Below are 13,208 nucleotides of genomic sequence, written 5' to 3'. Positions count from 1 at the left end.
TCTTTTTAAAGCCCGGGCTTCTTCCTTGCCACTCTTCCATAAATACCCTTTTTGTGCAATGCCTTGGAGATTCTGGAGCTATGAACTTCATCTCCAGTTCCAGTCACTGATTTCTACAGCTCACTAAGAGTGACTGTTGGCTTCACAGTAGTACCCTCTCTTATAAGTGCTGTTTTTCTCTGGCAACTAAGTTTGAAGGGGCAGTCTGACTTAGGCAGTGTGGCTATGGTTTCATATTTTTTCCACTTTTTCATGACGGACTGCACTGAGCTCTGAGGCACGTTCATTGCCTTTGAGATGGTCTTGTACCCTTCCCAGATTTGTGTTTCTCTTTTATCATTATGTCGACTCGTCTGGAATGCTCTTTTGTCTTCATTTTCGTTTGGTCTGTTGAAAATCTACCATACTGTTGGATGAGGAAGATATGTGAATTAGTTGAAAGCAGGTGATCTTCCAATTTTCTTCATCAAATTGGGTCAGTTGGTAAGGTCGTATACAGTAGATAGATGCTTTATTCATCCCAAATAAAATTACGGTGTCACAGGAGCGCAGATGTACAGAAATACAAATATTAAAAGAGAAGTAAAAATGAATTTTAAAAAAGTTGCCTCAAACCGTCTAATAGGAGCGGGGGGTCATCACTTCCCTGATAAGGTGTTGATTCATTATAGAGCCTTATGGTCGAGGGTAAGAATGACCTCATATAGCACTCTTTGGAGCAGCACAGTTGTCTTAGTCTATTACAAAAAGTGCTGCTCTGTTCTGCCAAGGTGGCATGCAGAAGGTGAGAAACATTGTTCAGAATTGCCAGGATTTTCTGTAGAATCCTCTGTTCTACCACAGCCTCCAGTGTGTCCAGTTTGACTCCTATAACAGAGCCAGCTTTTCCAATCAGTCTATTGAGCTTGTTAGCATCACACCACTATATAGAAGATTGTATTGGCTCAACAGACTGGTAGAACATGTGAAGGAAAAGGCTGCATATTCCAAAGAACCTCAGTCTCCTTAGGAAGTAGAGGTGACTCTGGCCTGTCTTGTAAACAGCCTTTTTGTATTGGTGCTCCCACTCAGTCTGTCATCCAGGTGCACCTCCAGGTACTTTCAGGTCCTCACCACATCCACGTGCTCACCATCAATAGTAACAGGGAGCAATGCAGGCTTAGTCTTCCTAAAGTCCATAACTGTCGCTTTTGTCTTAACTGATGTTGAGCTGCAAATGATTCAGCTTGCACCATTTGAGAAAGTCCTCCACCAGGACCCTGTATTCATCCTCTCATCCTCCCTATTACACTTGAGGAAAGTAATTTCAAAGGGGATGAATATTTTTTCAGTTTCATAATTTTGGTTTTTAATTTTTAGTCAATTGTTTACAGGTTTTGGAATTTTTCATTTGATTTAACATGATGCACAGTGTTTTGTAGATTAGCTCAAAAATCTTCAATATATTTTATATGTATTTTATTTCGGTATGTCCAGAGGGGCAGATAGTCACACAGTGTATATATATCTTGCAAACCCTTCAGTAGTTGCATAGACACCTGAAGAACCGACTATCTGTTGGATGGAAGTGACCAACAACTCTGATAGAAGCAGAGGCCAAGTTTTTAAGCTCACCAGCGGGAGGTGGTGCTTTAGCACTGCTGGCCCACCACCTCGAGGGAGTCTTGATCATAAGTGGGCTGAAACTCCTGAAGACAGGTGGCAGATCAACTGATGATCCCACTGGTGATAGCACAGGGCAGTTAACATCTTAGTCCACGTGTATTTAGTAACTCTAAATTTAGAAAACAAGACAGTAAAATGTGAAAATAGTTGTAGGGACTGAACACCTTTTCAAGGCACTATATAGTTGGGCACAAATAAGACTGAATTCCTTGCTTGATCAATTTTTCTTAGGAATAATTTGCCAGTGAAGTGGATAAAGTAAAAGCTGCATTTCTGCTTTTATCTTTCTTCTATTAGAGAGGAAACCACGTGAGCTGCAGGGAAGAATTGAAGTAATTGGTAGGGTATTGTAATCATCCTTGTTCATATATTATTAATTCCTAGGCTGAATATTGCATTGCAGCATTGGTACAATATTGATGATGTGCTTTATTTGTTTTGTCTTTGGACATTGTGTTGTCTTCAGAGGCAATGATTTTCAAGGAGTGGCTTGAATTAATGCAATTTAAGGAGTTGCCATTTTCATATGGTTTGAAAATCAAAATGAATTTTATATACTATACGTGTCCTAATTTTATTTTGGATTCTGGGAAACCTTGGTCTATATGTAATCATGCAGTTATCCAAATTTATTGAAAGGCTTCTCATAATGAGGAGGTTGTTATAACTTGTCCTGACATCCAGTAAGCATGGTTGCACAAAAATAATAGCTTCATTGGTATATGAAATGGGGAATGTGCTGTTTAAATAATTGTTGTTAGAGCTGTTCATTTCTTTTAATTAATATACAACTTTTTCATAATGATTTTATTAGTCTGACATAAAAATGTTTCAATTTCACAATTGCTTTCATTCCAATCAAATTTGCAGATTGCAACAAAACACAATGACAGTGTCAAATTGTAGTGGAGATTATGTCATGATATAAAGAGAGTTGCATTCATCTGCTAAAAATGCTTTTTGAGATGCAAATACTAATTTTTAAAAGTTCTTCAGTGCAGTAGTACTCTGGGGCTTATGCTATATATAATTTATTTTTAATAAGTTTCACCAGTGCCAGAGAACAGTCCTTCTGTTTGGAATAGTGTTTTAAGTTCCCCAACATGACTTGTCTAAAGTATTGAGTAATCAATATAGGTACTTGCCAATCCTGTGAGAATCCCTACCGAGAGCCAGAGCTTGCTGAAAAATAATAGCATATCACTGACTGGCTGTTATTAATGCACAATTCATTCCGATGAAGAGAGCTATTGTGAATTTATAAAATCTTCATGATTCAAAAGTATCTTGCCCTTAGCCACCAAATTATTTTTAGAACCTGCTGAATTTGCACATTAATTGTCCATTAAACTCACCAGAAATTTGAGCATGGTTGTTAATGCCTAAATTTCTGCACTGATCTTAATAGACAATTAATGTGCTTTAAAAAAGAGCACATCATGATTCAAAAAGGAGCAGTTTGCAAAGTTCATTGTAATGGTTTTTACCTATATTTAATTTTCTGTATTAATTATTTTGTTATATAATTCACCTCTCCTTCATCCTCGCCCATTTGATTATTCTTTAGTCCTTAAAGATAAGATAAGATAAAACTTAACCTGAAGGAAATTATTGAACTCCTCATTTTTTGTTGATTAGAGGCTTGAATGGCCTAATTCTGATGTTGGTTAATACTTAAGTTCTATAACTGTGCTGGAAAATTTGCAATTGTGGATGTAATGTTGCCAAATTAAACAATCCTGTTGACTTGAAGCAAGTTTTTTAAAAAAAAAATCACAAACCTTACAAATATTTTTCTTATTTATGCAGTGTTTGGGCCACTGAGCAGCTTGGAGCTGCATAAAAGAGTATCCGGTTAAAGATCTGTTACCCTGGAAAAAATAGGCAATCGGGCAAGTATAAATTTACTGTTATGTTTACATAAATTAAATTTTAATATAAGGGATGGTAGAAAGGTGCTAGAGAAAAAAAATGGAATTTGGAGGAAATTATCTGCAGAGAGACAGATTCGATCTAAACATGGTTGTGCTTATTTAATTGTATTATTTAGCCAGTCAACTTTCGTGATTTACAGTTTTTCACCTCCAGGAACTTCATCATACATTCACTTACATTGGTGTCCATTTGCCTCTGAATTAATTAGTCTTTCTTGATCTTGAGATCATAATTGCACAATCCTGAACAACCATTTAGCCAGTCTTTGTCAAACTTTTTTGATGTTAATTTCATGGGCTTTCTCCTCATTTTTAAAGCTTTTCATACTGTCACATACCCCGTGATGGGAATAAAGAAACCAGCAGAAATAGAAACCACTTTGGAGTCTAGTATTGCTAATAACTAATAATATTAATAACTACACAATACAGTAAACTAAGTGAAGATAAATCAAACAGGTTAGCAAGAATTATATATATAAGTAAGTAAATCAGTAAGTGTGGAAAAATATGTATGAAAAACCAAGCTTCTTTAAGTCTAGGGGTAAAAAGATACATTCTTACGATGTTGAGTAAAGTTCAGTTCAGTTCGTGGTATGAGGTTGAATAGTGATTGGGGGGGGAGAGAGAGAGTGAGTTGAGTCTTCAGGTGAGCTGTTGCTGTTGATCTTCTCGTCATCCTCCGAAATCCTTCACAAGTCACTGACTGTGACTTTAACAACAAAGGGGACCGTACTTCGGTGTGGTTGAGCTGTCTACCCAGGCCAGGGTCGGACACATGGATAACTCCCCACTGGTCTTGCCCTTTGAACTTTCACTGGCTGAGCAATTGGATTAATCCGCCTGTTCAATCCTCCAAACCCCACTTTCTCTACGGGCACAACAATGCTCATTCAGAGTCCAGATCATGTGTCTGAGGTCTGTATCATCTGTCCTCCTATTTATTTCACCAGGCTGAGCATCACTTGTCATTCAAAGAGTTCCTCCTTCCTTTGTCTGTAAAGAAATGCAAGCAAGCAACAAGTCCTTGAAAGTAACATCAATAATGTGCTGTCAGTCGCCGATAGCAACTTTCGAGCTGCTCGATGCTGTCTCCAAACACAACTCAGTAGAAATCCAAAGTTACTTCCAGTGCCTTAAAGGGACAGTCCAACCGTCAATCTTCGTCTCTCTCTCTCTCTCTCTTTTTAAAACAAACCATCGATGATAAGTAACTCTCTCTGTCTCTCTTCAAACAGTTAATAGGGGCACTCCTGGATCCCCTCACATTCCCCTTCCTCAGGGAAAAAAAATTGTCGAAGACGATTTTTTTTGTCTGTGTACATCAGAGTTTTAAACAATACAGGGGAAAAAACATCAAATGACAGAGCAAAAATGGTTACATTTTCCAACTTAACATCGGGATAAGCAATCGGCTATGATATTGTCAGTACCTTTTATATGTTTGATTACCAAATCAAATTCCTGCAATATTAGACTCCAATTTAACAACCTCCTATTTTTATCCTTCATTTTATTTAGAAACACCAGCGGATTGTGATCTGTGTAAATCGTAAGAGGTCTTTGGGCAGGACAAATATAAACCTCAAAGTGTTGTAAGGCCAGAATAAGTACCAATAAATCTTTTTCAACAGTTGAATAAATGTATACTGGGGTGTTCCTTTAACAGTGAGGGCTAAGGAGATATCAGCATTTGTGATACTGTCGAGACTGTATGAGTACAATGTTTTGCCCTTTAGGATGAAAAATGCACCAGGGACATTTCAAAGAATGATCAATTCGGTGATTAGAGGGTTAGAAAACACAGAGGCCTATATTGATGACCTAGTGGTCTGGAGTGACACATAGGAAGAACATATTGCAGTGGTAGAGAAACCGTTTGATAGACTCTAAGGCCAATCTTACAGTGAACCTTGCTAAAAGTGAATTTGGCCATGCCACAGTCACATATCTAGGGTATGTGGTGGGCCAAGGCCAGCTGGCTCCTGTACAGGCCAAGGTTCAAGTGATTGCTGAAGTTCCTGTTCCAACTAGCAAGAAAGCTTTGAGAAGGTTTTTAGGGATGGTTGGGTATTATAGAAAATTCTTTAAGTAGCTTATTTCTCAAAGAAATTTAATGTGAACCAAAAGAATTATTCAACTGTTGGAAAAGAATTATTGGCACTTATTCTGGCCTTACAACATTTTGAGGTTTATATTTGTCCTGCCCAAAGACCTCTTGTGATTTACATAAATCACAATCCACTGGTGTTTCTAAATAAAATGAAAGATAAACATAGGAGGTTGTTAAATTGGAGTCTAATATTGCAGGAATTTGACTTGGTAATCAAACATGTAAAAGGTACTGACAATATCATAGCCGATTGCTTATCCCGATGTTAAGTTGGAAACTGTAACCATTTTTGCTCTGTCATTTGATGTTTTTTTTCCTCTGTATTGTGTAAAACTCTGTGATGTACACTTAGACAAAAAAAAATTGTCTTTGACAATTTTTTTCCCTGAGGAAGGGGAGTGTGAGGGGATCCAGGAGTGCCCCTATTAACTGTTTGAAGAGAGACAGAGAGAGTTATTTATCATTGATGGTTTGTTTTAAAAAGAGAGAGAGAGAGAGACGAAGATTGACGGTTGTACTGTCCCTTTAAGGCACTGGAAGTAACTTTGGATTTCTACTGAGTTGTGTTTGGAGACAGCACCGAGCAGCTCGAAAGTTGCCATCGGCGACCGACAGTACATTATTGATGTTACTTTCAAGGACTTGTTGCTTGCTTGCATTTCTTTACAGACAAAGGAAGGAGGAACTCTTTGAATGACAAGTGATGCTCAGCCTGGTGAAATAAATAGGAGGACAGATGATACAGACCTCAGACACATGATCTGGACTCTGAATGAGCATTGTTGTGCCCGTAGAGAAAGTGGGTTTTGGAGGATCGATCAGGCGGATTGATGGAATTGCTTGGCCAGTGAAAGTTCAAAGGGCAAGACTGGTGGAGAGTTGTCCATGTGTCCGACCCTGGCCTGGGTAGACAGCTCAACCACACCGAAGTATAGTCCCCTTTGTTGGTAAAATCACAATCGGTGACTTGTGAAGGATTTCGGAGGACGACAAGAAGATCGACAGCAACAGCTCACCTGAAGACTTGACTCCCCCCTCCCCCTTCCCTCGTCCAGCCCTCTCCCTCCACATCGCTATTCAACCTCATACTACAAACTGAACTGAACTTTGCTCAACATCGTAAGAATGTAACTTTTTACCCCTAGACTTAAAGAAGCTTGGTTTTTCATACATATTTTCCCACAGTTACTGATTTACTTATATGTATAATTCTTGCTAACCTGTTTGATTTATCTTCACTTAGTTTACTGTATTGCATAGTTATTAATAAATATTATTAGTTATTAGCAATACTAGACTCCAAAGTGGTTTCTATTTCTGCCGGTTTCTTTAATCCCGTCACAGGGTACGTGACATAATTGGGGGCTCGTCCGGGATCCCCTCACAATACACAACAGGCTCGCCATATCTGATACTTTCTCGTACAATATTTCAGTGCTGTTTTATCACTTGTTCTATTCCCATCCTCTTCCTGGTAACACATCTACCATTCAATAATTACATTCTGTTCTTGTCGTCTTTGTGCTTTTTGTTACTTCCTTCCCAGCATTCTCCATATTGCATCTTACTTTTAAGAGACTGTCTTTATGAAGGAGGATATAAATAATGAAGAATGATTGCTGACATTCTGTATTGATCTTTGAGCCCATGCATAGTGATGTGGAGTGGAGTGTGCAGTATAAGCTGTAACAATTAATTGTACGTCTCTGCACAACGTTGTCCAAATTGAAATGACAACTCTTGACGGCAGGTGTTGTTGGCTGCTGAATGCCGATGCTCAATGTCGTGAAAAGGGAGTGCTATATTAAATGGCTTCATGGAATAATTTGTGATGAGGTATGGCCATTACATAATGAGCATTTTAAAAGTTCTTTGCTTTGCACCTATTTAAGGTCAAATCAATCTGAACATAGTACTAATTGAGAAATTTCTCTAAATGAATATAGGTTGAGTACCCCTTATTCAAAATGCTTGGAGCCAGAAGTATTTTGGATTTTGGAATATTTGCATCTATATAATAAGATAACTTAGGGATGGGACCAAAATCTAAACACAAAATCCATTTGCAGTACATATACAGCATATATACCCTGAGTGTAGTTTCATACAGTATTTTGATAATTTTATGGATGAAACAATGTGTACATTGAACCATCAAGTGAGATATCACTACTTCAGCCTCCTCGGTGGACAGTCTGTGGCTGTTTGGCATCGCCATCATTTCCGACTCTGAATTTGTGCTACCAGTAAGCAGGTCTTTGTCTTGCACTTGGTCATCACACGTGCACTTAACAGGAAAAAATATTACATTCCTTTAATATAGTATATAGCATTCATTTCAAGAGGTCGAGAATGTGATGTTGAGGCTTTATAAGACCTGGTGAGGCCTCACCTTGACTATTGTGAACAGTTTTGGGCTCCTCATCTAAGAAAAGATGTGCTGGCATTGGAGAAGGTTCAGAGGAAGTTTACAAGGGTGATTCTGGGTATGAAAGGGTCATTATATGAGGAATGTTTGTTGGCTTTGGGTCTGTACTCACTGGAATTTAGAAGGATAAGGGGGAATCTCGTTGAAACTTTTCAAATGTTGAAGGCCTAGACAGAGTAGATGTGGAAAGGATGTTTCCCATGGTGGGGGAGTGTAGAACAAGAGGGCACAGCCTCAGGATAGAGGGGCGCCCTTTCAAAACCGAGATGTGGAGAAATTTCTTTAGCTAGAGGGTGGTGAATTTGTGGAATTTGTTATTGCAGGCATCTGTAGAGGCCAGATTGTTGAATGTATATAAGGCAGAGCTTGAAAGGTTCTTGATTGGACATGGCATGAAAGGTTATGGGAAGAATGCCAGGGAGCAGGGCTGAGGAGAGGGAAAAAAGAATCAAAAAAATTGAATGGTGGAGCAGACTGGATGGGCCAAATGGCATAATTCTGCTCCTATGTCTTATGGTCTTGTATTGAAAGTATAATGTGTGCAGGGTAACAAAAACAGCACAGCAGCATCACAAGAATACCTGAATCAGCTGTTGAAGAACAAACAATGGCAGGCTTTTAGTCTCCACCTACGATGTCGTGTTTTGATTAAAAGGTTACTGTACACTATATTTGTATTTAACTTTTTTCTAGGTTTTATGCAAGGTGTAAAAACAAAAGATTTCAATGAAAACGGGAAAAAAAGTCAATGTTTTATTTTTAATGCAATAATGACGCTGGTCATGTTACATTCAAACATGGGATTTTAGGTGGGGATGAAATTCAGATTTCATGCAAAAATGTTTTGTAGTTACAAAAAAATTATGATCTTTGCTTATAAAAGAAGATAAATGTAGCACCAAACACTGCAACTACATCAGCCTTGAGAAACCTGAGGGAGAGGGTACATCATTGTTGACATCATTCTGCGGAGGAACATCAGAAGCAGTTGAGGGACCTGGAAGCGAATGCTCTTGGGATGTGGAGGCACTGTGCTGAATGACTTTTTAAATGTTTCTTTCAGTATCATCTGTCTCATTAACAGGGTTTTTGTCGTAGCGATCCTTCTTTGATTTTATAAACTGATTTCTGTTCTGTTATGAATACATGTTACCCTAGCCCTTCAATTTTTATGCTGTTTTGTGATCAGTAGATGCTTTATCACTACAAATCTTTAAAAATGTAATGCCATGCCATGCCCTTAAATTTCTGCAACTAACCTGATGAATATTCACACTTCAATTTTCAGTTCATCATGATAGATCTTTGCTTGTTTCATGATTGTATTCCATTAAGTGGCATATGTTCACACCACTGACAAATCCACTGTTACAGTATAAAATTGAGATCTTTGTTTTTTGCTTTATGCAATGTTTTTCTATTTTTCATTAACTTTTGCTCCTTACTTTCGGCGTGGAACTTCAACAGTTTGTCTTTCTGTTTCTTCAGGTCATGGATGGTGGTCGTTTCAGCACCATTCTCTTCAGTCAGTCTGTCTTCCACTCTTGTCTTTTTGTGTCTTCTCACTTGCCTATTACCTCCTCCATGGTCTCCTCCTCCTTTCCTTTCTCCCATGGTCCACTCTCCTCTCCTATCGGATTCCTTCCTCCTCAGACGTTTGTCTTTCCTAACCACCTGATTTCACCTAAAACCTTTGAGCTATCCTCCTCCTCCTCTCCCCATTTTTTTTATTCAGGTGTCTTCCCCCTTTCTTTCCAGTCCCAAAGATGGATCTGTTCTGAAATGTTGACTGTTTATTCATTTCCACAGATGCTGTCATACTTGCTGAGTTCCTGCAGTGTTTCGTGTTTTCTCTGTCAGATGCCTCACACTTCCATCGCTGTCGAGCTTTTCCAACACCTTGACTTTCTGTGTTATACAGTTGCAAGAAAAAGTTTGTGAACCCTTTATAATTATCTGTTTTTTCCAATAATTATTCATAAAATGTGGTCTGATCTTCAGCTGAGTCACAATAATAGACAAACACTATCTGTCTAAACTAATAACACAAACGTTTGTACTTTTCATGTCTTTATTGAATTCATTGTTTAGTCATTCACAGTCTAGGCTGGAAAAGGTATGTTAACCCTTATATTTAATGACTGGTAGAACCTCCTTTAGCAGCAATAACCTCCACTAAATGTTTCCTCTAGCTGCTGATCAGATGTGCACAATGGAGAGGAAGAATTTTAGACCATTGCTCCATACAAAGCTGTTTCAGTTCATCAGTATTTCTGGGAAACCTTGCATGAACAACCCTCTTCAGGTCATGCCACAGCATTTCAATTGGGTTATTGTCTAGACTTTAACTTGGCCATTCTAAAACACAAAATATCTTCTTTTTAAACCATTCTGTTGTTGATTTACTCTTGTGTTTTAGATCATTGTCTGGTTGCATCATCTGACTTCTATTAAGCTTCAGGTGATAGACCACGACCCTGGCATTCTCCTATAAAATGTCCTGACACAATTTTGAATTCATTGTTCCCTCAACGATTACAAGCTGTCCAGACCCTGAGGCAGCAAAACAGCCAAGCATCCCCAAACCATGATTTCCTTCTACCATGCTTCATAGTTGGTTTGAGGTTTCGGTGTTGGTGTGCAGTGCCCTTTTTCCTCCAGACATAGAGGTGTGCATTTATGCCAAGGTGTTCAACTTTAGTCTCATCTGTCCACAGAATTTTGTCCCAGAAACATTGTGGAACACCCAGATGGTCTTTTGCAAACTTGAGATGTGCAGCAATGAATTTTTTGGAGAGCTGTGCTTCCTCTGTGGTGTCCTTTCATGAACACCATTCTTGTTCAATGTTTTTCTTATAGCGGACACCTGAGCAGACACTTTAGCGAGTTCTGGAGATTTCTGCAGGTCTTTTGTTGTTAGCGTTGGGTTCTTTTTCACCTCCTCCAGCATTCATTGATCGGAAGGCTGCCTCCAAATAGCTTTTGTAGAAGGCATTACCCACATTTTTTTTGTAACCTAGACTGTGATTGTTTAAATGTACTCAGTACTGACTTGAAGAAGTACAATTGTTTGTGTGGTATTAGTTTAGGCAGATTGTCTTTGTCGATTATTGTGACAGATGAAAATCAGATCACATTTTATGAGGAATTAATGCAGAAAACCAGTTAATTGCAAATGGTTCACAAACCTTTTCTTGCAACTGTAGATAGACCTAAATGCTTCCTCTTTTTTCATTTCATTATTACTCATAGGGGTAACTGCAGGCCTTTTCATATTTTCAACATATCTTCACAACTCAGAGCAGAGAATAAGTGCAAAACACATGATAATCACTGAGGAATGCATGAAGATCTGGCTGTGATGACTGATGAAAACAGGCGCCAAGAGGTCCCCACTCAGGATATGTGAGGTCACTTCTCAGAACTGTCTGTGTTGCGTAGAGACCTGTGTATCACCTGGGAACTTTGCCAGTGCCTTGTGAAATTGTCCATTTGTGGCATCGTGTCAGTGTTCAAAAATTTGGATTTCAAAGGATTTTTGGATATTCAGATAAGGGGTGCTAAATTTGTAGCAAAGTAAATATTTTTGGCAGGTGAAATGTACTGTTGAAAAATTAGGAAAATTTCTTATGAATATAACTATTTGGTGTAGGAATACTTGTTGCCCTCATTGGGTACATGAAATTAAAATTGTACTCCTTTACTCATACTTAACATCTGTTAGTATCTCCTTTTGTTGATTTGAAAGTGAGGTAAACTTGTGTTAATATTGTTAGGTGCGGTCAAAAGGCTGCATTTGTGAGAGGTTGTATCACAAATGGCCACTGTCACAGCTCAGAGCTTATTAACCTATATTGAAGAAGAGAACGTCAGTGCTTTCAAGGCATTGCTGGAGAAGTACAAGGATGTGGATGAAAGAAATGAGGTAGGAAGTTGATTATACTTAATTGAAGTTGCTGCTTGTGCATTTTATTTCATATTTTCAGGTAGAGGTAAAGAACTTGATATTCACAATTGATCTACAAATAAATTGGAGAAGAAAATGCTTTTTTTTTGTTATTATTATTTTAGAAATGCTAATACTAGAAATTGCTGTTACTTTGACTCCCTTAGCCAACAGTCAAGTGAAGATTTGTCCCAGTTTTGTTCTGTAACTGGTGGATTGAAGGTGTCTGAGACTTTCAAAGGACATGTTTTCCTCTGATTTTATTTTTTTTCCCTCTGCTCTTGCATATATACTGTAAGCACCTTGGCTGCTTGGTGACTCTTGAGACCTAAATTGAAATCTACATTTTTTTTTCTAATTTTGGTTAACGCTAAACTTTGAGTTGAAACCTTTGGATTTCTGAGTGAAATAATTATCCAGTCATATGGCTGTATCCACAGTTATAGTCTGCTTTCAGACTGGAGCCTGAGAGCTATGCCTCCCATTTGGTTGACTGACCGCTTTCAAGGAAAGTGGCAATTTATACAGTTTAGTCAGTTAAGAAGAATTTGGGGATTATGTCATCAATTGTTTTCCTTCCTTAAATCCAACCTCCAAGGTTAGGGTGGTATTGAGAAATGCTTTTTTTTAGGTGAGCTTTAAATTGACATGGTGCTTTGCATTTTCAAGAACACCATTAATCATTCTTAATCAAGTACATGCTCAGTCATGCTCAGAAATGTATTCAAGCTGAGAAAGCAAATCTTAATATCCTAACTTGCTGAAGAGGTAATTGGTTGTTTGATTACTTTGTTACATGCTCTTAAAAAGTGTAAGATGCCTGCAGAATACAAGGTGTTGCTTTTACCTTATAATAAAAAATACTTAAAGTAGCTTGAATCTGTCAGAGTTGTGTTCATTTTTGGCAATAAATTGAATGTTGAAACTATTTGATAATGATGAACAATTCTATCTGCAGATTGGGCAAACTCCATTAATGCTGGCAGCAGAGCAAGGAAATTTGGAGATAGTACAGGAATTGCTCAAGAAAGGAGCCAACTGTAACCTGGAAGATGTTGTAAGTAATTTTTGTATCTAATTTTGATAACGAAGATTTTTTTTGCTTAAGTGGTATTTTCAAAT

At 38.1% G+C, this 13,208-nt stretch overlaps 1 protein-coding gene across 5 annotated transcripts in view; it reads left to right on the top strand.

The window, feature by feature from the left end:
- Window positions 1-13,208, top strand: part of kidins220b (kinase D-interacting substrate 220b) — a 95,788-nt gene that overhangs the window by 8,827 nt on the left and 73,753 nt on the right. For all 5 annotated transcript variants that reach the window (XM_063038035.1, XM_063038028.1, XM_063038044.1 and 2 more), the window contains exons 2-4: window positions 3,475-3,557; window positions 11,917-12,065; window positions 13,045-13,143. In XM_063038035.1, coding sequence (XP_062894105.1) covers window positions 11,958-12,065; window positions 13,045-13,143 — 207 coding nt within the window. In that variant the 5' untranslated portion in view covers window positions 3,475-3,557; window positions 11,917-11,957. The remainder of the gene's footprint in view (window positions 1-3,474; window positions 3,558-11,916; window positions 12,066-13,044; window positions 13,144-13,208) is intronic.

The sequence above is a fragment of the Mobula hypostoma genome, chromosome 2 (genome assembly GCF_963921235.1).
Source record: "Mobula hypostoma chromosome 2, sMobHyp1.1, whole genome shotgun sequence".
Lineage (NCBI taxonomy): Eukaryota > Metazoa > Chordata > Chondrichthyes > Myliobatiformes > Myliobatidae > Mobula > Mobula hypostoma.
Note: the sequence above shows the minus strand (reverse complement) of the source record. Positions and strands in the feature narration are given on the sequence as shown.